At 40.1% G+C, this 26021-nt stretch overlaps 3 protein-coding genes across 5 annotated transcripts; 1 reads left to right on the top strand and 2 right to left on the bottom strand.

The window, feature by feature from the left end:
- Window positions 1-238: 238 nt before the first annotated feature.
- LOC108033347 (putative E3 ubiquitin-protein ligase UBR7) lies at window positions 239-3083 on the top strand. The gene is made up of 2 exons (XM_017107656.3): window positions 239-1205; window positions 2562-3083. Exons 1-2 carry the CDS (start codon window positions 368-370, stop codon window positions 2936-2938), a joined length of 1215 nt encoding a protein of 404 aa, XP_016963145.1. The 5' UTR covers window positions 239-367; the 3' UTR covers window positions 2939-3083.
- LOC108033348 (radial spoke head protein 9 homolog) lies at window positions 1362-2417 on the bottom strand. Its single transcript, XM_017107657.3, has 2 exons — window positions 1970-2417; window positions 1362-1904 (listed from the first exon to the last, which is right to left on the bottom strand). The coding sequence occupies exons 1-2, from the start codon at window positions 2315-2317 to the stop codon at window positions 1407-1409; spliced, it is 846 nt and encodes a 281-aa protein (XP_016963146.1). The 5' UTR covers window positions 2318-2417; the 3' UTR covers window positions 1362-1406.
- LOC108033345 (dorsal-related immunity factor Dif) lies at window positions 3031-25448 on the bottom strand. 3 transcript variants are annotated; one of them, XM_017107654.3, is made up of 7 exons: window positions 19110-19611; window positions 9930-9980; window positions 8278-8862; window positions 7749-8131; window positions 7312-7387; window positions 4981-5088; window positions 3031-4132 (listed from the first exon to the last, which is right to left on the bottom strand). In XM_017107654.3, exons 2-7 carry the CDS (start codon window positions 9958-9960, stop codon window positions 3297-3299), a joined length of 2019 nt encoding a protein of 672 aa, XP_016963143.1. In that variant the 5' UTR covers window positions 9961-9980; window positions 19110-19611; the 3' UTR covers window positions 3031-3296. The 3 variants fall into 3 exon arrangements, with proteins under 3 accessions (XP_016963143.1, XP_016963142.1, XP_016963141.1); XM_017107653.3 differs by lacking the exons at window positions 3031-4132; window positions 19110-19611 and adding an exon at window positions 25162-25448 and having other exon boundaries at window positions 5024-7387; XM_017107652.3 differs by lacking the exon at window positions 3031-4132 and having other exon boundaries at window positions 5024-7387.
- Between the last annotated feature and the right edge of the window lie 573 nt (window positions 25449-26021).

Raw genomic sequence — 26021 nt, forward strand, 5'->3', positions numbered from 1 at the left:
AGCCATTTCCTAAAAAATTGTTACTCAAATATGTTTATGAGAAAATCTTCCACTTAAAAGTTTAATTTACCAATGTTATCAAATTTAACATTATTTTTTATAGTTTATTCGTAATGTGTCTTTGTTTTGTTGGCTTATTACGTTGCTATTTGCTTTTAGCTATTTTTTGTAACGTATCTGCTTGCCAGCCAAAAGTCAACTCTGCAGCCGATAGCTATCGCATAGAGAATTTGTTTTTACTCATCTCTATACTTTGGTGGTTGAATTATTTGCAATTTTCATCCAACCGCGCCAAACGCTGCGCATTCCACCACTTCCCAGCAATTGACACGAAGCCAAGCTAAATTTTTGTTGTCAAACGTTTGAGATGAGCGACTTGAGTGCCACAGCTGGTGTGCCCGAGGGCGAGGAGGCCAATCCGCTGGAGCAGTCGACCATAACGATGCTGGATGTCCTTGAGCAGGAAAAGGAACTGGAGGACGAATACGCCGCCGTCCTGGGCGCCTCCGACGAGAAGTCCTGTACGTATGCCAAGGGCGCCATTGGCCGCCAGGCCCTCTACTCCTGCCTCACCTGTTGCCCCGAGGCTCGCGAGGATCTGGCCAAGGCCGCTGGGATCTGTCTGGCCTGCTCCTATCGCTGCCACGAGCACCACGAACTGGTGGAACTGTATACCAAGCGGAACTTCCGCTGCGATTGCCCCACCCAGCGGTTGGGCAAGTGCTCCCTGAACCCACAAGTCGAGGGAGTTCAACCCCGCAACGAGGGCAATATTTACAACCAGAACTTCCAGGGGCTGTACTGCAAGTGCAAGCGACCATATCCCGATCCCGATCGCACAGTCGAGGAGGTGATGCTGCAGTGCGCCATCTGCGAGGACTGGTACCACTTGCCGCACATGAAGGCGCCCGGCGCCAGCGAGAAGTGGCTGGACGTCTGCAGCGAAATGATCTGTGATGGCTGCATGGAGGCCAAGCCCTTCCTGAAGGACTACACTGGATTGGCTCTACAGCCCGTAGTGGAGGACCCCAAGGAGGCCAAGCCAGAAGCCGAAGATAGCCAGCTGAAGAGCGAGCTGGACCGCAGCATCTGCGACATCATAAAAGTGGCTGAAAACGAATCTCAAGCAGAAGGGAGTGAACCCAGCCAGAAGCGTGCCAAATTGGATGACTGTCGTCGGCCAAAACTAGCCAAGGAGCATCAGGGTAAGAACATTAATTCATTATTAATCCACTCCTAGGTGCAGAAAGCCTTGAACAGGTATTCTGTAGGAGTTTTTAATCTTCGTCCGCTCTAGTGAACAAACATTTTTCATTTGAAGCTTCTATTGAATCAATTTTCGAACACCAGATAAAACTTCATTATTTATGCTTGAAGAAACAATAGAACTTTAATCAAAAGCAACCTTAATACATGAAAAGCAAGTCAAAGTTCTTCTTGCCATCGCCCAAATAGAGGAAACCATGTTTGTGGGAGTTGATTTTATGAAAGAAAGTCATGCCCAGCCAAAGACACGACTTGATCACCACCAAACCCTCGTTTCGTTGCATATTTAAGGCAAAGGATTGACACAGCGGTATTACACAGTCGATGGTGTCCAGGAAGTCAATAGCATAGTTATAGTCACTCCTCTTGGCCAAATTAACTTTGAGGTCGTTGCGGGGCAGTCGATAAAGCTGGTAATAGGACTGGTTGTCGATCTGCAGGTCGTTGAGACCGCGGAACATCTGATTGGGTATAACACGGCCATCGGTCATCTTGTAGAAGGCTCCGCGGGGACAAATGGCACACTCCTCGGTAATAATGAACACAATGGCCGCCAGTCTTTCCTCTTCCTTGAGCTTGACGACTTCAGGGCGACTGATGCCAGCCACTTGATTGCCCACAATGTCAAAAGTGGGATCCTGTGGTTAGTGAATAACGAGCTTTTTAAGTAACAGCTAAGAAAACTTTACTTATACCAACATACCAGCTTTACGTAGGTCATCAGGCTGGGATCTCCTATAAATGGCTCCCTTGCCAGTATGGTGGCCTGAAAGATCTTGGGGCTCTGGACAAACGGCAAGAGCTGCCACTGGAACTGGTCCAGACTGTAGAAGTACTTACGATCCTTCAGGCAATCGTTTGTGTAGCCAAAGGCAATGTAGTAATCGTTCTTCGTGGCCGTAATGCGACCCCACAGATACATGCCCGAGAAGCGGTTATCATTCTGCAACGCGATCAGCGAGTTCTCGATCAAAATGCGCTGTTCCGGCGACAGCTTCAACCCGCAATACATAAGGCAGTCCAGGCCCTCAGTAAAGTACTCCAGATTCATGGTGGATCCTAGCAATTTAATTGTAGTGTTAAAGTAAGAGGCGTTTTATATACTTGATGTACTTAAAAGAAATCTCAAAACTGTCTAGATTCAACTAAGGAAAAAAAGACGAGGAATTCACTCTCTTAACCTGACATATTGATAACATAAATATTTTGATGTTCTCTCTGCTTTAATCGGCAAAAACTTTTGCCATCCCCACCCTCAACGCATATTTAAATATTTCTCCCCTTCCTCTTTCAAGGAGCCGCTTTCTGGACTAATGACTGGCGCAAATCGCTTTGCCAGTGCTCCGAATGCCTGTCGCTTTACAAGGAACTCGGCGTGGAGTTTCTGCTGGACGCCGAGGACTCGGCCAAGACGTACGAGGAGCGCGGCATGAAGCGGGCGGAGGAGAATTCCAGCTATGAGCAAGGTATTCGGGCATTGGCCTCCATTGACCGTACACAGCAAATCGATGCAATTACCGAGTACAATCGCATGAAGGACAAGCTGAAGGAATACCTGCAGGCATTCGCCGCCAGCAAGAAGGTGGTCACCGAGGAGGACATCAATCGGTTCTTCGCCGGCATGCGCAATGAGAATAACGCCAACCTGGGTCAGCCCTACTTCTGTCGCTAAAATGTTAGCTCTCTAAACTATCATACTACAGGGCCTAAATCATTATAGTATTACCCACATTCCCCCATTTTAAGAAACATACATACTTCATGTAAATTCTTAAGTTATCGTTTATTGCAAAACAATTATAATTTTTAAAACATTATTGTCAATAACGAAGAGTCGTAACAAGGCATCGGGCAATGAGATTCGCATTTCCCCCTATATGCTATTTAGCCAAAATATTTATGTACAATGCGGTGAAGTAAGACTATGTAAGACAGGCTTGAAGTTAATCTGGAAATGGTAACCTATCTTGAGACCATATTACATAGCTCTGATTGGTTAGTTTCTGGTATATTTTATGAATATATGTACATTAGTAATTAGCAAAGTGGTTGTTCATTTGAATGGGCGAAATGCCCACCCTGTTGAGCTCTTCCTCAATGCCCTGGATGAGTTCATTGGTGTCGATGGGCGCCATTCCTATGCTGCTGGAGATTAGATCACTGAACGACTGGATGGGTGCATCTAGCTGAGGATCCTCCTGCTGCTGCTGCTGGTTGTGTTGCTGCGGGAATTGAGCTTGTTCTTGCTGGGCTTGCTGCACATATTGCAGCTGCTCTGGCTGCGACTGAGGCGGGAACTGCTGCGTTTGAGGGAATACCTGTTTCATGTCCAGATTTCCCTGTGGCGGTAAGCTTATGGCACTCATTTTCTGACTCAAGAAATCGTTCATTACGTTGGTGTTGTTGTTATTGTTTTTGTTAATCGGAATCATGGAGCCACCACTGAAATGCGTTGGACTACAGCCATTCGTTTGAAAGTTGGAAATCTCTGTCAGGAATGGGTTATTATTATTCTGCCTGATTTGCATTGGCGGAATGCTGTCCACAGTGCTGCAGTTGGAGCGCGGCGACGCGAAGTTGATTGAGAAGTTCGAAGTCTCCGGCAGATACAGATGATTATTGTTCTGTCCGAACTGCATCGGCGGGAAGCTATCCACCGTACTGCCGTTGGACCGTGGTGATGCGAAATTGTGCTCCACCGATGGACACTGGCTGCTCCGGCTATCCACATCCATAAATCCGTTCTCGACCTTGATATCGTTCACGAAGCTGGGACTTCCGCCAGGATACATCATTGGCATACCCGAAGGCACCTGTGCCTGCGGTGCTGTGGTCGTTATTTGTGGAGCTGGCGCCGCATACTGGCCTGGAAAATGTAATAGAACCGTGTGATTTGGGTATTAACGATTTAAACGTTAGATGAACGCAACAGCAAACCACAAAAGCATTTACATAATTGAGGCGAAACTGAGGTGAAACTAAAGTAATTTGCGAAAACTCAAAAAGGACAACAGCAAACCACAACATCAAGCAGGCAATATCAACTTACATTATTTGATGTCCAACTTTGGGAAAAAGGAAGCTTGGAAACTAGACAAAAAATTGGAAGGAGATGCCCCACCTCGATGGTCCGAAGGTGAAATACCCTTGCCTTGTTTTTTAATTTAAGGAATATTAATATTAGGATCCACAAAGTGTATATAAAAAGGGCAAAAAAATGTCTTTCACTTTTAAACATTTTAAGCGGACAAAAATAATCCTGTTTATTAATTCGGAATTTCAAATTTGATTTCTTATTTATATAATATATCATTGTTTACTTTTGGAAGGCAAGGGTGTTTAAACTAATTTTGAAAATTTGCATTTGATATCAACGGCTTTTACCAAAAACTTTTATTCATCAAATTGTAATACATTAAGAGTGGGTAAAACAGATATAATCAATTTTATATAACACAACTATACTTCGACAATAGTTTAACATTTTCCGACAATTCTGAGACGGACAACAACTTTATCCATTGGTCCACATGGTATTTAATCCTGTACTTTGTATAGTGAATTTTCGCTATTCAAAATGTCATTTGAGAAATGAGCGTGTTTTGTTGTGAAAAATGTGTTTTGCTAGGAACTACATAGATGTAATGTAATGCTTATATAAAGGAACCCAGTCCCAGCACCAGTAATAAATGCGAAATATTTTCGGGAACTTACTGGACGTTTTAACCTGCTTGGATGGATAAAAATCGGTGTTCATGAGACTGCGCTTTAGGCTTTCAATCGTTTTTGTGTTCACCCGACGATTGTGCTGGGTTAGGAGGTCTACAAAGATATTCGGTTGTTTCGGTCGGTTAGAAAAGCATAAATAAGTGGGTTGGGTGAGATTTCTTATCTAGAGAATTGTGACATATTTGTAATTAATACTGAAAGAGAAGGCTAGAAAAGATAATTTTGCAGGTGCTGTTGCTTTTGACTAACTAAGTTTAGGGTTTCGGTTAACTGATTTGGTTGCGTTTTGTATCCACCCTTTATAAATACATTTTTTCGGTGTTATATAGTATATCGTGTTTCCGGAATATGCTTTGTAATCAAAAACACCTACAATTCGCTCCCAAATCAGTTTTGCGTCACCCTTTCATCGTCTCCATCTCTACTCCAAGCCGTTTGCCTCCGCCAACCGCCGAGCTATTTCATCCGCACTGAGGAAATCCGTGGTATCCACTACGCCCGCTGCCGCACCTCCTGCTGCTCCATTTTCGCCCTCTCCCCCAAACGGCGGCTCCGGACTCTTGCTGGTGTACAGCGCAAAGTGTTCCGCCTCGGAGAGATCCACACTGGGGTCCAAGATCACTCCGTAGGCTCCCTCGCACAGATTCTTGATGCTCTGCCTGTCGGCGATGGCTATCAACTCCATGTTGCCATCACTTATGGGAATATCGGCCAGTTGCAGGGTGCTCAGGGTCTTCCTGTCCAGCGGTCGTCCGTAGCTCAGGGTACTGGCAGTGGAGTAGCTCTCCGGTCGAAGCAAACTGTTCTCGCTATCGCCTCCTTTCAGTGGGATGTGAATGACATCCGCATCCAGGTGGGCGGGTCTTTTCCCCGATACACTACTTGAACTCCGACCTACTGGCTTGCCATTTCTACCCTCGCTTCTTCCCAGCGGCTGCATGGACCGCGTGGAGCTGCGATTGGGATCTCCTAGTGAAAAGTGTGCCACACTGGGCTCCCTACTGCCGGTGGGTGTGGTGGCCTTGGATCCACTTGGTGGCTGTTTATTGGGACTGCCACCGGGTGCCTGGGACTCCTCGTCGTCCGCCCTACTCCGTCGGCGCGAGAAGAATCTCGAAAAGAATCCCTGGCGCTTCTTGGGCGAAGCGCTGGGGGTGGGTTGCCTTTTGGTGGGACTTTGGTCGGGAGTTCGCATTATAATGATGGGAGACGGAGTGGTTCTATTGGAGCTCAAGCTGCCGTTTCTCGAGCGGCTAACTGAGATGGAATCACTGACAATACTCAGATCTTGGGAGTTCCTTTGCGGTTTCGGTGGCAGGGGAGGCAATCTGTGGTCCGAAACGGGGGAGGGAGTTCGGGGTGGCAACGGCAGGGGCGGTGAATGGGGGGGCGTGGCCGGGGTCTGAGCAGCATTCACTTTTATCTTGGGAGCTGGCGGATTGGTCAGTACCACCAGCTCGTCATCATCTAACTGGCCAAACGGATTGGTGGGTGGATAAACCTGGACAGACTGTATGTTCTCCCTGGGCAGCCCTATGTGTATGGGATTATTAAAGGCTATCTGCAGACTCGTATAAGTGGCTGTCTCGTCGAAGTTCTCATCTATATCCACTGAGGCCTGAGCACTGGCTGAAACCATTTCCGGTTCCTTTTCGTTTTCCGGCAGCTCCTTTACGGCGGGATTTTCGAGGGTGTTCCTGCGAGAGCCATTGGCCAGAAGACCCTGGGCCTCCTCCTCCAGCTGGTTCGTTATGGTCGTATTGGCCGTCAGGCTGCTGACATTTGTGAAAGCCGTTTGGGCCGTGCTATTCGAAAGGGATTGGGTGTCCCCGTTCTCCACGGTCAAGCTGTCGGTTCTCTCGAACTCGCTGCTCTTCATCCACTCGGTGATTTTGTCCACATTGGTCAGGGGACGCGACTGCAGCTGAGGATGCTGCAGGATCTCATCCATGGGCGTGGATGTCTGGGTGCAGTCGTCCGCCAACTGGGGCAGCAGTTGAGGCACTTCCAGCTCGATTTCCATGTCCGGCTCGTTATCGTTATCCGTGTACTCGGTGACCGTGCCTCCGTCCATTTCGTGCGACTCACCCCGCTGCCGCATTTGCAGCTTCTTAACCGCTATCTCGAACTCATTGAGGGTTCCCGAACTCTGCTGATCGTCGGATGACACCGTGTTGTTGTCCTCCTCAAGATCCATCGGTGGACACGAGTATTTCGTGGCGGTGGTTTCGCTGTCAAGGGAAAGGATCTGCTGGAAGACGTCCAGCTCCTGGCGGCGCTTCAGCTTTCGCTGCAGCCGGGCAAAGGTTACCGTACCTGGATTCGGGTAGTACTCGAACTGCAGCGGGGCACTCGTCGCTCCATCCGAGGGTCGCACCAGCTTCAGCTCCACCTGGTTGGAAAAAAGCCAGTTAATGGACTATTCTAATAACCAAAATTAACATTAAAGGATTCAACAGTAAAACTGTAAACTGTTTTAAAAACCCTCATTATGAGGTTCGAACTCTCTCTACGAACTTCGAGGGAATCTAAGATCAAACTTTAATTTGTAAACCATGTAAAAGGCATAGAATGGGTACTCTTTTTGTAGATATACATTTTAAATTACTGTTTGGCATGCATTTACAATCTTGTTTAATCTATATATAAAACAAGGTACCAAACATAAAAAAATGAACAATATCGTGCTATATATCTGCCATACAGTATACCCCTAATATTTAATTAGTAATCTTAAAAAACGGCTTACTCACATTGACACTTTGCGTGATCTCGGTGTTCTTGTAGCGAGGCGTCTTGAAGGCGATGGCCATCTGCTTGAACACGTCCGTGGGCTGGAACTCCGCGTTGGCAAACCACGTCTCGCGTCCGTCCCTGTCCGTCTCGTAGAACCGCACCTCGATGTCGTCCTTGGCGATCTTTTCGCACAGCATGATGATCTCGTTTCCGCCGGTCACCTGGGCCGAGCAGCTGCACAGCCGGGTGATGGTCAGCTCGTTGCTCTTGCCGTAAATCGGAGAGGACACGATGGGGTCCAGGGGCACTTTGGAATTGCCCACCGTGATGAAGGCCTGGTAGCAAAGGCGCAACTCGTACCGGTTGATCTTGTCGACCTGGTCTTTGTGATCGAATTTGGCTTTGAAAAAATGAACAGAAAGAATAGGGTTTAATAGGGTTTAATAGGGGAGTTGGGAACTACAGCAAGGAAGTTCATATGGTTGGAAGAACGATGATATACATCTTCAAACTAACCTTTTTCCTTTCTTAAGATATACTACTCACCGTTGAAGGGATCGACGTTCCTTTTCTCTCGTTCCAGCAGCGACTCGCGCATCTCCAGCTTCTTGGCGCACTGAATGCCCACTTTCTGGAGCACCAGTCGTCGCTCCTCTGGTGGCAATTTCTTCTGGTAGATGCCCGACTTGCAGGCGTCCGCCTCCTCCTTGCTGACCAGCCAGTGAGGATGCTGCCGATAGGGCTCGTCACTGGTCACACAGGACACCACGATGACGACTGGGCCGTCGTAGTTGCAGACCTCGATGGTGGGAAAGGTTTTGCCCGTCTCCGAACTGGAGTTCATGCCCGGAATGGAACCGGCGGTGCGGCCCTCGCACTTATAGCGGAATCGGATTATGTGGTTCGTGGGCTCCTCCACGATACGCAGGTACGGTCCACTCTTGGCACTTGGCTGGGGCAGATTCTGATTGATATTCTGGTTCTGCAGGTGAAGTGGCAGGTGGGAGGGCATCACCGGCAAGGAAGTCGATTGCGATAATATGTGCTGTGCAGCACCCCCGCCAGCTCCTCCCACCCTGCCTCCTCCGTTGGCGCCACCGTTCAACTCCATGCTGGCATTGATAATTTCCTCTGGGGAAAGGTAAGTATTATACAAAAATCAATAAGTCAGAGTGCCAGAAACAATTTAGCTTAGGCTAGGGAGGGAAACTAGGAAAGGAAGCTCAAAATACCCTCCCAGATTAAGTGGAGTACCCGTGCGAACGCATTTCCTCTGACAGTTATGGGAGTAGCCACACCCTCCTTAAGACATGGAAACGTATGAACAGCACAATATTAAGAAAAGCTCATTCCTTAAGAAAATTAAAGGCTACTTTCATTTATTAGAAACAACAGTCTTTGCTTCTGATTAAATATTTCATTAAAGCTAATTTCTTGTCCTCAAAAACTTTTAATCAATTTAATAAATTTACTCAAAAAACAAGTTTTTTAGCTACAATAAGAATTGAAGCATTTAAATTAAAATCCAATTAGTAAACTTCAATTTCTGATTTTTAAAGATTATAAGTTCTGACTGAATGTAGTATACATAAAATATAAAAAAGTATTTCCAAAAATGATTTATAAGGCCAACGATCCAATATTACACAATTTAACCAGCTGGATGAATGTGGAGAATAGAAAAGTGCGTGTGTGCGGATAATTTTGTATCCATCAGATACGCACTTTGCATATATGGCAGGCATTAGGTTGCCATTGTTTTGTGCGAAAGGGTGAAGGCTGGAAGGCTTCCTCCTGCGCTTCCATTTGAACTTTGTTATTGCCAGATGTCGACTATGCGATGACGAGTTCTGAAGTCAAATGTGGCGCAGCAATTTGCCAGACTTATTATGCCACTTTGTTCCGATAGTTTGTTGTTGTTGCCTCTGGTTTTTCGCTGGGATGGCAACAGCAACACCAACGTCTATGGCCGGGCCAAAAGCAATAACAATGTTCAATTAGCCACTAAAAATTCCCCCACAAATCTGATGCTTCCTGGCCGGCCTAATTAAGCGCATTGTCGATTGACTTATGCCCACAGATTATTCATTAACCAGAGCTCTAGCTGTTTTTTATTCAGGGAGGCACGGGATTATGGGGCTATGTTAATATTTATTGGGGTTAGTATGTGCCATTAATTAATGGCTGTTTATACATACGTAAATCGCCAAAAGCCTCCTCCTCAAACATTGGATTTCACTGTTGATTGCCTGGAAAATAAAGCAATGATAGATTGTCATTAACTTTTCGCATATACACAATGATAGATTACTCGTTTTCGGTTTATAAGTAGCTTTTTCCCCTGCCTATAGAATTTGATGGATTTTTATACATTGATGTATTCAATCATCTAAAACATTCAATATGCAGTATACACACTGAAATTGTTTTGTAAGTTTTATAATTGATTGCAATCCCTAACAATTTGCGGTACTGTAGATTTTACGGCCACATTCACAATAAATATTATTGTTTGATTAAAAAATTATGTATTTTAAATTATCTCTTTAATCATTCGAATTATCTTCGATTCGATGAAATGGGAAATATACAATTGTGACGCCTCTTATCAGGATTATGTCACTAATCTAAGTTCCGTTCATTCCACTTGTACTAATAAGTACTTGAGTTTATTGAGGTTGGTAAACTCCCAAACATTTCGTAAGAATCCAAAGTAGAGTGGACATACGAAACTACCTAGTGATCTGATTTTTAGGGCCGAAAAAAACCCATTCACATACGTCGAGGGACTTTTTCTTTATCATTTTAATTTTTTTCCCAAAATGTAGTTGATAAGAAAATCTTTTGTGGTCTGGTGATAATCTACGAAAAGTGTTACTGGGGAATCTCTCGGCATGACATTGAATGCCGGTTTTGCGATAGGGTTATCAATAGCTAAACAAGCCGCTTTCCAGGAAAATTAACAGCCATGAGGTAGATGTTCCGAATTCCATTTCATCCAAATGAATAATTGTTTATAGTAGCTATTTAAGGTTAATAAATGCTTAACTAAAAAAAATACAAATATTTGTTCTATTAATCCTAAGAAGCCTGTTCATTAATCTATTTATCTTTTGAAACTAACAAATGTATTTAATGTAATGTTATCAATTGTTCAAGCAAATCAATCTCCACATTCGTTTTCCCACTTTTCTAGCTGTTCTACTGTTAAATTTCCATATTTGAAGTCATTTTAAATTGATAAAGTGCTGCAAATATTTGTATAGACCTTGTAAGTTGTCATTATTTCTGTCCTTTCCTTGCAATAAAGGCAAACATATGGCTTTCCTCCTAACGATTTCCTTTGCCCTCGTCCTTCGTCCTTCTCTTGTTATATAAGTGTGTATTCAAATACCGACTACTGGCTCATCGATCAAGGTTATCATTGTTATTCGCTTGAAGGGGATAATAACAATGTCGGTGTAATGTGTTTTTAACAGTCGCAGCCATAAAAAGGCCAAACAAGTCACTCCCTGAGGCACGTTTCCCAATTTCGGTCTCTTTTCCACAACTGCAGTCAACATATGCCAAAGGTATTTTGCATTTTCTGCACATAACTCAACTTTTCAACAAAAGAGGAGCACACACACTCTCGAGCACTGAAAGATAAAATCTAGCAAGAAGTCAACGCCTCAGACAGCCTATTTGTCTAAATGCCAAACTTTGGCGTCAAGCGCACACATACGAAGTCAGTACACAGAAAATATTTTTTTACAACTTCTTAGATGTTTTTGTTGTAAAAATAAGAGCAATGTTAATTTTTTTTTAAGAAACAGAACTTAAGGCTTAAATATTTAAATTATTTTTAGCTATATTACCAAATAAGAGGACCACTATATTTTTTTAAGAAAAATAAGAGCATTGTTTTTGAATATTTTAAGTACTTTAAGCTATTAATAATAGAATAAATGACTATCTGAAATTATATATTTTAAAAGGGCTCTATCATTTAACACATTTGTATTTTAAGAAGCCAAGATAAAACGAATTTATGATTAATAATTTCTTATGCTGTAAATAAATATACTTAAATATTAAATAATATTTGGTTTAATTAGGCAATTTAATTACTTATTTAAACCTTATTGTTGTAAGCAAAGGCAAACTTTTCGTTCAATCATTATTATTTTAATTTAGTTTGTTTCTGTGCTGGCACCAATACCATGTCTTTTACGAAGACAGTTTCACACACGTGGGGGCTTGAAAAATTTGCATATGTTAATTTTGTTTACATTTATAGCCTTGCAAAAACAATTTGTCCGCCACTGGGTTTGCGGTTGTTGTTGCTGTCATTGTGTTTTTGTTTTGGTTCTTTTGCAATTCACACCACTAGCCTACACTCACACTTTCTGGGTGAAGACAGATCCTTCGGTTTTGTTTACGAACCGCATGACGCTTTATAGGTCCACCTCCCCACATCCCCCAAAACTCACTTTTTAACCCCCAACGACCTTCCCCCTTACGTGTGTCGAACCTCTGAGCTGTGCAATAAGCAAATGTGGGTCGATGTGTTGGCAGCAGTGGCCACAGAAAAAAGTGGAACTTGGGGATATTCAGTATACTACGAAAATAAGTTATTTAATCACAGTAAAACACTTCAAACAACAGAAAGTCTACTTCCAGAATAAGCATTAAAAAATATATAAATGTTTCATTGGTATGCAAAATAAATCTTTTTCTTAAATTAAAAAAAATGCAATATCACCGAAAAGTCTAAAGTTTTAAATAGACGAAATTATCTTTACATAATATATATATAAGTTAAAATTGCATCTTTTTTAGCGCTGAAAAATGTTATACGTTCATTTTTAATAATAATTCCAATTTTGAGACACTATAAAAATCTTTTTTTAAATTAAAAAAAATGTTGAGTATCAGCTGTTTATGTACAGTTTTTAATAAGCGAAAATATTTCATTAATTATATATAAAACGTGAAAATTGCATCTTTAGTATAGCCGAAAACCCTAAAACTTTTTTAATATGAATCCCATTTTAAGTCACTAAAAAATTTTTATTTTTGTATTATTAGTTTTTAATTGTTAAAATATCGGACATATATTTTATCACAAAGTTTTAAGTGTAAGCTTTAAATACAGTTTAGTATGAATCTTTAAAATTTGCAATATTAGCACGTATATTAATTGGTTTAGTGTAGAGGGCGACGTGGGGCCAAATGACATCAGGAAACTTTTAAGTATTTGGCGTTAGCTGCGGCGTAACTGCCTCTGACAGCAGCAGCATCGCTTTCGCCAACTCGCTAATCTCTTGTACACACAGAATTACACACACCCACACACAATGGGCAACAGGACGGGCATTAAGGATATCCTCACGGTGGGGTAAAAGGGTAATTTCAGTGGCGTCGTTTAAATTTTTATGCGGGGGTAGCAAAAAGTTGAACCGTATCGATTGTCCTGCTCACGGGCATAAATAATAAAGCAACTCAAGTGTAACACACACAATAGAAAAAAAAAAGGAAAGAAAAACTGCTTTACTATGTGGGTTGCCAAGCAACTTTCAACTTTGTTAAGAATTTCCTTGAGCTACAATATGCATTTCACTATTTTTGGTATATGTCTCTATACAAAGCAGTATAAAAGGAAGTGTGTTTATTGAAGCCCTTCCCACTCTTTTAGTCCTGACAGTCATTAGTGGCCGTGGGTAAACCGTTCTTAAAATAGCAAATTCGGCTAATGGGGTAGCTAATTGGCTTAAGCCCGGCACAATGTACACAGATATGGAATGGATATGGCTTTAGTGTTTTAAGGTTTTATTTTAAATTTATTCAGAGATATTTTGGTTACATCAAGCTCCCGATTTGTGTTAAATTTTTTTCTTAAGTATTGATAAAAAATAAGATGTGAACGGAAATCGTTCAATTCTCAAAGCCTTTTCCGGAAATTAAAATGTTTCGCTTTTCAATATCAATATTCCGCTCGCGTTTCACAATCTCTTCGGATTAATTTTTTAAATTTCATTAAGTGCCCCAAACGGAAAGAACTTTCCAAAGAGCGTAATTGCTTGGTTCATCTACATAGGTCCCCCACTCTTAGGCACCTCCTCGCACCGTTTCCCTGTCTAGCCCGCAGATACTTCCTCTGCCGGAGATTCCCAATTCGGGCATGGCTTAGGCTGAATAATACTTTAAGACGGGCAGGGCTACCAACGCTCAACGAGGAAAAAAAGCAGCACGCACAAATTTAATTCGCATTTAGGCTTAAGTTGACTGGGGGGTTGGAAAAATTCTGGTGGCATAAATCAGAGCCACAAATTGAAGCATAAATAAAGCATACAAGAAGGGATGTCGCCGGTAGAATAAAAGTGAGTTAGGTAGAAGAAAAATGTTAATTAAATATTGTCAAAAATAGACGGGAATCGAAAAATGAAGATGTCGGTTTCGAATGACGCCGGGGTCCTGGAACCGTCTCTATGACGTAAAGTAATGCTGGCCGTGCGACTGACATACATATTTCAGTAGCTGGAGCCTTGTCACGTGCCCAATCGATTGGAAAATCGCGTTCTGCACCGAAAATAAACACACAGCTAAATAGAAGAAAATAATGGAGTGGGATGGGATGCGGAGCCACCAGAATATGATGAGGTGGACCGGCTAGCAGCCCAATCCACCCACCGATGGTCTAATCACACCCAGTCGCACACACAAAATTCTACATCAAACACAGACAACTGGCCCCAATCCATCCCCACATTCGCCCGTTTTTCCCATTTGGCACCTCAAGTGCTCGGGCCGACATGTGTGCGTGCCTGGTCCTGCCAGTGTCCTGAGTGCCCTGCATTATTTTCGGTATGTGCACAAAAATTAAATTCAAATAAAAAGTTTTCCTCAACAAATTTCGCCTGTCGTCAAAAAAAAGATGAAAAATAAAATGAAAAAAATCGAGAGAAATCGTCGAAGGTTCGAAGGACGATTTAATGCTCTGCCCCCCGGAAAATCAATAAGCGTTGAAAATTATGATTTTCCTCTAGTTCTTTGACAAAGTCCTTCAACGACCATGCCCCGCTGTCACTTGCAGGAAATCCATTTGGCTTTCTATATGCACTGCATATATAAATAACTAATGTTTGTTTACTCCTAGTTCCGAAGTTTGCTTAGGTCGCAATCGATTGATTTTGTTGCTAGCGCAAACAAATGTTGGCGGCTATTCTATTTATATTGCACTTGTTCTAACACCTGAAGTGGAATGTAGAAAATATATAATTGAACAGTGCATTTGTAACTAAATTAGCGACAGATTATCGCAGAGAATTGATTACATATACCTTATTCTGGCAAATAATCCGACTTCTGTCTAAATTAAAATAATTTAAGAAGAACTTTATGCAATACTTCTTAAATAAAGAAAGGAAACTGTTCGCAAACTTATAAATCTTAATATTATACAATTTTTAGGCTCTATAAAGCTTAGATTAATATTCTTTAATTAACAAGCAAATATTTTTAAAACTTTTTTAAAAAATGTACACCCCATAATCATCAAAAACACTTGTTTTACGAGGGGAAAAGCTTACCTCGGCAAGCCGAATACTTAATACCCTTGCAGATTTTGTCGAAACTACTATAACAAAGCAAATGCTCAAAAAAGTGATTATTTTCACAATTTCCTGCTCAAGGTGTGCATAAAAAGTAGGATTTGAATATTTATATACATACTTATCTTAGGACTATTGTAAAATCTGATCGCTATCTTCTAAATTGAGCTTCCGAAAAATAATAAAACGTACGGACAAACATACGGACGGACAAACGGATATTACGATATTAACTCCCCTATTGATCCCGATCAAGAATATGTATACTTTATAGGCTCGAAAACGTCTGCTTTATTGCGTTACTAACTTCAAACCAAAATTGTAGTACCCTTTGCAAACGTATAATAATATTTCCGGCTTCTTATAATTTTATTTTTTGGCATATTTTAATGATGAATTTCCGCAATTAGTTCGCTTACATTTTACGAATCTAATGTTACGAATTGTGTTGGCTGTTTGATAGCTAAAACCTTTTCCAAGAAAGAAATTTGTATATCTGAAAGACGCTCAAAGGGATTTCCGTTTCTGGCACGGGCCACAGCGGCTACTCTTTGATATGGATTATCAATGGTTAAGCCCAGCTAATTACGAAGAGAATTAGGGTAAGCGAGGAAGACATAGTCCTAAGCTAAGCTTATAAAGTTTCGGCAAGAAATAGACTTTCTGTCACTTTGAGTTAACCTTTTCAATATGTGTCCGCATTTGTGAGTCAGCTGAAACCATAAACACAAAATACAATTTCCGACTGTGTTTTTAATTATGACGATCGTAAAGAGTCGTTTGCGTTTGTTTGCTATTTGTGCAAATGAGTACTGCCAGAATGTTTGCTGTGGCGTGCAACCTGAAAACTGTTAATGTGTTCACCTAATTAAAAGGCAATTAGTTCGCTTACATTTGGCTTGGCTTCGCTCATCGGCAGCCATTACAGCGGGCAAAAGTTGAATTGTACAGCCAATCGATTTTCGTGGCCTTTCACAGAAATCAAAGGAAGCATTTTTGCAGTCAAGTAAATAACGCTCGAGTAACCCAAAGCATTCCCAGAATGCCGAACCAGACCACATCGCACCACAAGGCTCATTTAGCCGGTGTCGGAGCAATTTCCATTCTAATGGCCAAGACAAAGCGTTCGTACATACAGGCGGTTTCAGCCAAGAAGAACAACCGACACGCGATGGCCGAAAATTGGAAGAAACCGCGGCATTTAATTATTTTGCTATAAAACTTTTCACGATTCAATCAATTCAGATTTCGTACAGCATGGCGTATGCGTAATGGGATTCTGCTTTTCCATTGTTTGTGAAAATTGGGTGTTGGCGTGGATTGTTTGTGCAACTTGGCCACCGGATGGGGGTGGAAATGCGAATGACAGATCATTGTAAAGTTTGGCTAACTTCTGTTCACGCGGAAAACGGAAAATATAGAAAATGAAATACATATTTCTGCGCGGGGTTATCAGAAGAACTCGTAAAACATCAAGACCCCTGGGAATTTTTACTTGCTGATAACAGCTAATCAGTTGATTGAAGAAAGTCCAAGTCAAGCTACCTACTTATAAAGCGATTGCAGCTCTTATTTAAATAAAACTAACCAATCTCAAAAACAAAGTGTACTTTTAAATTAAATTAAGTTTTTGAATAAATATTAAATTCACTTATTACAAATTTAAATTTGATATATACTTTCTCTATTTCTTATAGAAATTCTTCATAACAAAAAGATACCTTTAAAAGAATAAAAATGGGACTATATTATTAAATTGCGTTTAAGAATATGTGTTAAATTCTTTTTTTTTCTTTTTAAGAGCGATAGAAATATGAATGGTAGTTAGGCTTTCCTTCCTACATTTTTTAGTATTATTTTTTAAAATATTTTTTTACATTTAATTTCCTTATAAAATAATAAAGAAAATATAACGACATTAGCTATTAAATTGAGCCTATAAATAAATTTTAAATTCTTTTAATTAAAAGAGTTAAATCGCAAAAATATGAAAAGCAGATGAGCTTTCGTTGAGAAACTACCAATTATTATTGGTAAATAACTATTCTACGATAGCTGTTCATAATTTACAGCTGGAATTACGTATTTTTAAACTTAAGGATTTGATAAATAAGTAGGGTTCTTTCGAAATTCTGTGGCAAAGCCGCTCCACCTTCAGATCAACGCAAAACCGAACTATAAACACAACCTGTGACCTTCCTCTTGCCGCTGGCATTTAATTTACAATAACTTTCAACTGGAAACGAGTCTGCTTAATACAAATGGCAAAGTTATGGCTTTTTGCATGACTGCGACTTTATTTTGCAGGTAAGCAAACGCACACACATGGACCAAAAGGTGTGAAAAGTGTGTTGTTTGTGTTTTGCTTTCAGCAATTACCGAAAACAATTCCATTGCCTTTGGCCATCGACTCGTCGCTGAGTTCGTGCCCAGGGAATACTGGCCAGATAGCTTCTGGCTGGTCGCAGATAAATCGATATTTAAGTAAGTTTTGACCATGACTGTTCCATTTCATTCTATTTTTATGGGTTCCGACTGGCCAACTGTCCGAATGTGTGCGTGCGGATAAGCCAAAAGTCTTTAAGACTTTGTGGCCTTTTGTGCCCTCGATTGCAGTTCCAGTTGCCGGTTCAGGTTGTATATTCCTTTGATTACAAATGAAATAAACGAAATCTTCCAGATGCCGTCGCAAATTTTTATAAACTTTTTTCGGTGCCGATTTCGATTGTAAAAATATTTACCTTTCGTTAACATAAATATTTGCATTTGGCAGGGTTTTTCTCGATATTGAAGTCTTGGTCATTGTGGCATTCGTTGTCAAGTATTTTACTCCCGAACTGATCTGCTCATGTGATTAGAAATTCAAATAAAATGTTGTTTGCTAGTGTTTGTTATCGTTCATCAGCCCAACATATTCACTTGTAAATACATAATGTACACATCCCAAGTCTACAAGTAAAAGTTTTCTTCGCGATAAGCCTTATAAAGTATACAATTACATTCATTATTGCACTTAAGAGGAAATGTTTACTCCGGGGAGCAGTTCCGGCATGTATGCCGTGCACAAAGAACTTTGAAATCTGAGCCAGTATGTTAATGATTTTTGCACCCGACAAATCAAACAGGAAAGCTAGTAAATACCAAGTAAGTATTATACTTTTTTAATAAATCGCAGTCGAACGCCTGCATTGTTTTTAGAGATACTTGCATATATTATTCGTTTGTCGAGCTGGAACGCTGCGATTACACTGGAAAAAGTATATGTATCTACTGATAAGTAAAAACAAAAAATAATCTGAGCATTGACACTGGGGGCCAAAATATAATTCTTAATTTGATTTAATTTCCAAATCAGCAGGAAATAAAGATTTTAAACTCTTCATCGCGGGAAATCGTAGCTTAAGCTCTTCGGAAAAATAATAAATTGTATAATAATGCAATAATATTTTAGCTATTTATTTTATATTTTTAATCAACAGGAAGTAAAGTAATAAAAATAAATAATGAAAGCGCTGAAAATAGTTTTTCTTTTTTATGTTAATTTCTATAGATACAATTTGCATTGCACGTGGCAGATAATAATTGCCCGCATCAAAGAGTCTATTATGTATCTGGGATTAAAATTTATGAATTCTGCCGGGCAGCGTGTTGTCTATTTCCTGCAGTGTCATTGCAGTCGAACTTGATACGGGAGGCAGGCTGTACCTACGCTTCTAGTAGACGGGGGACTTACAAACTGCGCCTTAGACTAGCTGACTTGCTGCCAGTTGATTTATTTTCTCTAACCTTTTCGGAATGGTAAGCTGCAACAATTTTATTACTCTCTTATTAAACTTATTTCTTGACTCGCTTGCACTTGGCGAGACAACAATCGAATTATCTCTTTGTTTGTGTCAGCACGTTTAATTGATTAAATTCGGTTTTTTATGACTGCCTTGTTTTTGTTTGTTTGTCCGACTTATCGCGCGCGGCTCACTCACAAAAGGCGCGCCAAAAATGGTTGAAAAAATTAATAACAAAAACAAAAGTTGCTCCGACAAGCGCCGTTGTTGCTTAGCTTTATGTATATTATATATTATATATTTTGTATTTTTTTAGTGGCACTGCAGCCGCCTGCTTAAAGCGGACATTGATTTATGCACACATCTGTAGTTCACTTTGTAGTTGTCGTGCTGCGTATAATTAACCAATACTGGGCCGTTTATATAGTCGCGTGCGACTTGCACAATACGCTGTATATATATGCCTGAGTCGGCGGCTGGAATTCACGTCCGTCGGCGGCCAAGTTCAGATTGAAACTGAGCGGTACGCTCTGCTCTTGGTTGCAAGAGAGCTTGCCTCCGGTTGCTTGGGCTTCGCTACCAGCGGCCGCTCTTGGCGATCGCCTGCACCCGGTTCGTATACTTAATACGTATACTTGATAAAAAAAAAATGCTATCGCTGATCGCGGATCGCTGCCGATGGGTGGCTCCCAATTTCTGTTTTCATTTTCCAAACCGCTTCACTTTTCTTTTATTTATTGTTGCTTCCGTTGTGCGTATTCCTCCGCTTGTTTTCTTTTATATTTGGATCTTTCGAGTGCGATTCTATGACGTAACCGAGCGCAAAAAGGTTATGGATTTTTAAGTGGCTTTTGAAAAGTGATGAGATTTTTATAACGCTCTGCAGGTGTTTCGATTCTGATTTTCGGCTATAAATAAACATTGATTCTTTACAAATTGTGTATTTTTTGCAGGGAACAAATTTATTGCTAGTAATGGGTCAGAAATGCCATAAAAAAAATCGGAATTCCTAAAATGTTGTTCCAGATGAACTGTATTCTCATTAAAAAAACGTTAAACCTATTTGAAATGCCTTAAATATTTTTAAAATCATTACGTTTTTGGAAAAGTTAAGATCAAAAAGAATCTTGAGAAGCAGTAACCAAAAAAAACAAGCCTAATCGCCAGTGATTCATTCCGGTTTCATGGTTCCAAACTTCAAAGAAGAATAAACATTCAATTTTTACCAGATGCATAACAATAGATCTATTTATTAAACATAGGCATGACAGCTGAATATTGTTATTGATTTTCCCGGGAATTGACAGACCTGAATCTAACGTGACCCTCGGCAAATGTAAATTATCAAATCCGTATTACCTTGCTAATTCGCTCAAGCGAAATTCCCCAAAAGACCGAAAAGATATTCGCCAGCAGCTAAGGTCGAACTGAGTTATTAACTCAATTTTTGGCTTCTGTTCAATCGACAGATTTTAGTCGTTTAAATAAACACAAGTGCAGGCCAAAACACATAGGGGAATATTTGCAGTTAACACTGCCAATCGGGTAGAAATATTTCATTATTGTTGTGCATGAATGAAAATAGTATAATTTATTTCTGTTGGCCCACGGATTTCTAAACTAAAAACAAAGTTTCCATGCAGCGTGGGCCGGTCTGTGCCGAAAATGCATTTTGTGAGTCAATTTGCCTTCGCAATTTATGTCTATATAGGATTCCAAAAAAAAACACCTCCTGGCTTTTATTTTTGTTTGTGTATATTTAAATTGTTAACTTGAAAGGCACTTCTCTAGTTGTGTATATTAGTTAATATTTCTAAAATATTGAATGTTATTTTGTTTTCAATTATATCTTTTTTTTGTTTGAATTGTTAAAAAAAACGTTATGATATTGTACGTGAGTACCTACTTTAAAATGGATTATACCAGAAATCTGAACCAAAATAATCTGAACATGTATATATACTGAAATTTGAGTCCAAGACATTACGTTTGATTTGATTATGTTTCGAAATAAACAGGAAGTAAAAGTAATAAAATATATTGAGTCACCGGAAATTATATATTCGCTGGCATTTATTTTTTAATTGAACGAAGCAAAAATACGAATTAAAAAATCTATATGTTTTAGTATAACTTTAAAAGTAGAATAGTAAATATCTTGTAACTAAGATTTATTATTATTTAACTAAATTTTAAAACAGTTTAAATAGATTTTCTTTTTAATGACAATATTGAAGTACAACTAGGCTTACACGTGACATTCGGATAATTACTGTTCGCATCAGAAATGTATATTAAATAAAATATTTTAGATAAATATTTTTGAACTACTTGAAGGCCCAATAATATTAAAAAAATATTTTTAAAAAAGTAAATACAGTTGTTGGTATAAATTAAAGTGTTTAGTATTTGGCTATTTTTTTTTCTTTGGTGACAATCCCTAATTTTCCCCTGTTTAAATATTCCAAATACCAACGTACTGACTTGATTTAATAGAGATCTGTGGAGCTATAAATACAAAGCGCATACGGTGAATATCCCATGACGTAGGAGCTACTCCAAATAACAAAGACGTCACAGAAATCTCATACTCTTTATGAAGCTTGTTTTATGCGCTCGCCGAAGAAGAAGCTTAAAGCGGGGAGAAGTCAAAGGCACAACGACCACATCCACCCTCCGCTTCACCAAAGCGCCTCCCCCTGCACTTCTGGTACATGTGCGACTCAAGGTCACACGCGTAAGCGGGACATCGCTTAAGAGAAAGAGTAAGAGCGGAGGAGAGAGGGACTGCAGACAAACAAAGTCAAGCCCCAAAGAAACCGGGGGGCGGAAGGGTGGACGGGGCAGGGGGAGGGGCTTAACAGTGAGCGCGTAGTTGAGCAACCACTTGTTGTTGCTGCCGCTTTTATTGCTCCTCTTCAGCGCCGGTTTAAGGCCAACTTTGTACACAGAAAGAAATATATTACGCACAAGAAATATTAGCCTTCCCTGTTGAGTTTTATTTGTCAAAACTTTATATATTTAAATCACCATTTACACTTGCCTTACTCATTACAAAATATGCCATAAATAATTTTAGAAAAACACTCCGATAAAATGAAATCTTTTTAAGGTATCCAGTTGATACTATAAATATACCTTGAAATTTGATTCTTTTGAGTCTTTTTAAATTGAAAATATAAGATACTAAAATATTTTAATAAAGCAACAAAATAATTATTAGGAGAAAAGGTCCCTTAGTCCAACTAAGCAAAGTAAAAAATAAATAAAATCTTTATACAACAGAAAAATATATAGTTGCTCCAACTTTTAGATTAAAAATATAATAATAATATAATAACTTTTGGGATACAAAATGTATAATATTCGCAGTTCGCTTTGCAATGAGTGAGTCTCAAAGGTCGCCCCAAAGAGGCAGAGAAACAAAGCGCTAGAGCATTAACATTCAAGACATTCGGCTGTGATAAGGGCAAGCTGCGGATGGAGGGAACGCGTATCAATAACGCGAGCAGCAATTTTTTTGACGAACTCGAAATGTTTGCCAACAGAAAAACATGATAAACTATGAGTCAGTTTACGAATACAGATGCCCTCCGACAGAGACCGTAATTGTACCTCGGGGCCTAGACATTTATAGTTAAAGGAAATTGAATACGTCGCAGGTGAAAGTTCAATTTAAAAAAACAAACGTAACAATAGAAATCAAGAGTTTACTGATAAGATATATAAATATATATATTCTTCTGTATAAAGTTTTCATACGTCACAGATGAAAGTAAAATTAAAAAACAAATGAAACAATAGGAAGCAAAAGCTTACTGATAAGGTTGTTTAAGACATCCATATAAGAGAAACTGGATAACCAAAGTATTCTTATACAGCTTCTTCATATAAAAGGGCAGATCCGTTTTATGCTATATGTTTTCTATTATTATCTCTCCGAGTAATAAATACAAAAGTTGATAGGCTTATCCGAGGGAATACTCTACGATTTCGGCAAGCTTTGGCGTGACATACAACAAGAAAACACAAAGGTGGAAAAAACCTGTCCGTCTGCCTCGTTTTGGTCTTCGGGCTTGCAGCACTTGATTGGCTTTTGGATTCCCCGAATCACGGATGAATCATCATCTCACCTACATACATACGAATACGAAATGTCTGTGGCCAGCACAATTGAGGCCCCGCACACCACTACCTTCGATTGGGACCTGACTAGTGTAACGTGTGTGCTGTGGTGCTTGCCCATGCGGAAATCTGCCGAGAGCAAACCAGCCCAGAGAGCTCTGCGTCGATCATCGGCTCCGGAGAGTGGGAAGTTTTGGGGAGCTGGGGGTACGGGCCGGGTCGCCATTCCAGTTCCCAGTCACTTTGCATTGCCGCATTACATAATTGGTAACTGCAGGAGTTGGTAATAAGGCGCCGGAGTTCCGCATGCAATGTGGAGCTTTTGTTGCCGATGAGGTGGCTGTTGTGTTGCATTTCATACACTCGGAAAAAAATTGGCACTAGCCCCACGAATTTTACATGCAGTTGTAGATACCAAATGTGGAACATGTTTTATTAACCAAAGTATGAAACCACCAAGTATGAAACCACTACTACATACAATTTTCTAAACACAAATTTAAAATATATTATAGTAGATATTTAAAATAGAAATCCGAAAGATAAAAACAAATCTTCATATGTATCTATGCATACATCAATTTATTTTAGTTATTTTCCATTCTTAAATTCCCAAAAAATCCCAAATTCTGTTCACTTTATTTTTAATAATTAAAAAATTAGTTAGCTTAGGTCGTGACTAATGACTAATTTTTTATTCCCAAATTTTAATATTAAATATTTAATATTTTTCTGTGTATGTCTTTTATTTTGACCATATCAAGGTTGTCTGATCCCAAGTCTCGAAGCCACTGACTCCAGCATTTCACAAGCTAAGGTAACCTAGGCGCAAATGGAGATAGACGGCAATTTTGTTTTGCTTTTAAAGAGCAAAAAAACTTCGGCAAGCCTCAGCTACAGAAAAACAACGAGATACAGCGCAAACATTCTTAATTAATTAATGTGTCAGGCCAGAGAAACGAGTGGGCGGACGGGGTATTAAAACTTATTGGCATTTCTCACTAGAACAGAAACGGGAACCGAATCCTCAAGCGCAACTGCAGTTGCTAAGTTTTACTATAATGTTCTGTTTTGCAATTGTGTTTGCTTTTCTCCGCTCGAGGAATGCGAATTTATTGTTCAAAGGTCAGTCCTATGGCTGGAGTCGTTTGTTCAACTAATGGTGACACCAATCTTTCGAAGGGAAGAAATTTCCATAATGAGCTTTATTCAACGAAATGTGATCTTTGGAACTGAAATCAAGCGATGGTGAACAAAATTCGCTTGATAAAAAACATGATAAAGCACTTACAATCAAAAAGAGGCCAGCAAAATAATGTTACTAAAATCAAGTAAATCTCTATATAAATTATTTAATGTTAATGTAGACTATGGATCTCAATCAAATCATTACACAAACTGTTTACAAATGCTTCTCGGTAATAAATGTAATCTATTTATAGGGTAATACGTCTTTGAATGTCAATTCCGCAACTATAGTGATTCACCTTTAGCCCTTAAAAATGCAGTTAGTTCTTGGAAATTTCTTGGAATCGATTCTGAAAACATATCTAAATAATAGCAGGCATGGGAAATTCCCGGAAAAGAGGCGCGCGCCACTAGTGTTAAATTGATTCCAGTTAACACGTCGATTGGTTGGCCTTAACAGGGTTCCGGTCGTAACCGCAAAACAGGTCACCAGATAATCACTTGGTAAATGATCGAGGGATGATTTAATTTTCGTATATAGGTAAACTTTTCCCCAAGACGTAAGCACCTGGGAACTGCGATCAAACATGAGTAAGATCCCCGGCGACCTGTTTGGGCTTTAATGGGTCTGCTGGGATAATTTCATTGATGTTCTGGCTTAGGCGATTGCGCTCTTATTTATTTATAAACAATTCGAAATTTTGTAATCGAACAGCACCAGATTATTTACGGGCGGAACTCACCTAAATCAGAATTTCCAGCCGTGGCAATAATTCAAAATGCTTTGTTTGAATTTCGGGGTTTGGTTAAGATTTTCGAATTTTAATGTTCGTTTGGATTTGTTTTTGGTATGCCACACACTCACTGATACACTGAAGCACTGTTGTATTCGATTTTGTTTAGATTAATTATTCAAGGGTTTTATGAGCATGTTTCGATATTAATTAGACGTTTCTTTTTCGAATTCGTGATTATTTTTCCGAATTTTTCAGGACGATTTTTCGAGGAGGCGAAGAACCGTTTGCCAGCAGCGACGAACCGTTAATGAAGCCGCCGACGCTTGGCCAGCACGCAGAGCAGTCTTTCGCCCACCGCCCCCAACGAATGGGCCATAACACCACCCACTACCCCCCGAAAAAGCAAAAACAAGAGCACACAAAGTTGTCGTAGGGCCAAAAGCTTTTGCCGCCTGCGCAGACTCCGCAGGCGTGGTGGGTTTTCCTCAAAAGCTCCAAGTGGTGAACTCGATTCGAACGCACATTTGGCGCCCAATCTAGCGGAAATTGCGCCCCAGGGAAAATGAGCCGCAAAATAAGAAAGCGGATGCCGCCACCGCATTGTGTTCCTCACGATGTGTGAGAACTCAACCGGATGTGCTGGCTAAGAGGTCGGGGGAGGGGCTTCGCAGCAGGATATACTTCCCTTTGAACCCAATGTTTACTTGCTGGCCCGAAATTCGTCATGTGGCAATCAAAATGTGTGCTTAAATCTACAGAGTAAACATTTTAAGGCCCATTTTAAAGAACAAAAAGCTTTCTTTAATGCTCCCCAGGAGAAATGTGTACTATATAAATGCAACTAATAAATATAATCAAATGTACTT

The sequence above is a fragment of the Drosophila biarmipes genome, chromosome 2L (genome assembly GCF_025231255.1).
Source record: "Drosophila biarmipes strain raj3 chromosome 2L, RU_DBia_V1.1, whole genome shotgun sequence".
NCBI classification, from domain to species: domain Eukaryota; kingdom Metazoa; phylum Arthropoda; class Insecta; order Diptera; family Drosophilidae; genus Drosophila; species Drosophila biarmipes.

Coding starts and splice junctions, on each gene's coding strand:
- LOC108033347 (XM_017107656.3), top strand. CDS start 368: ATGAGCGACTTGAGTGCCACAGCTGGTGTGCCCGAGGGCGAGGAGGCC. Junction 1,206..2,561: donor ACTAGCCAAGGAGCATCAGG/GTAAGAACATTA, acceptor TCCTCTTTCAAG/GAGCCGCTTTCTGGACTAAT.
- LOC108033348 (XM_017107657.3), bottom strand. CDS start 2,317: ATGAATCTGGAGTACTTTACTGAGGGCCTGGACTGCCTTATGTATTGC. Junction 1,905..1,969: donor TGATGACCTACGTAAAGCTG/GTATGTTGGTAT, acceptor CACTAACCACAG/GATCCCACTTTTGACATTGT.
- LOC108033345 (XM_017107653.3), bottom strand. CDS start 9,960: ATGTTTGAGGAGGAGGCTTTTGGCGATTTAC. Junction 8,863..9,929: donor GGAGGCTTTTGGCGATTTAC/GTATGTATAAAC, acceptor ACCTTTCCCCAG/AGGAAATTATCAATGCCAGC. Junction 8,132..8,277: donor GAACGTCGATCCCTTCAACG/GTGAGTAGTATA, acceptor ATTTTTTCAAAG/CCAAATTCGATCACAAAGAC.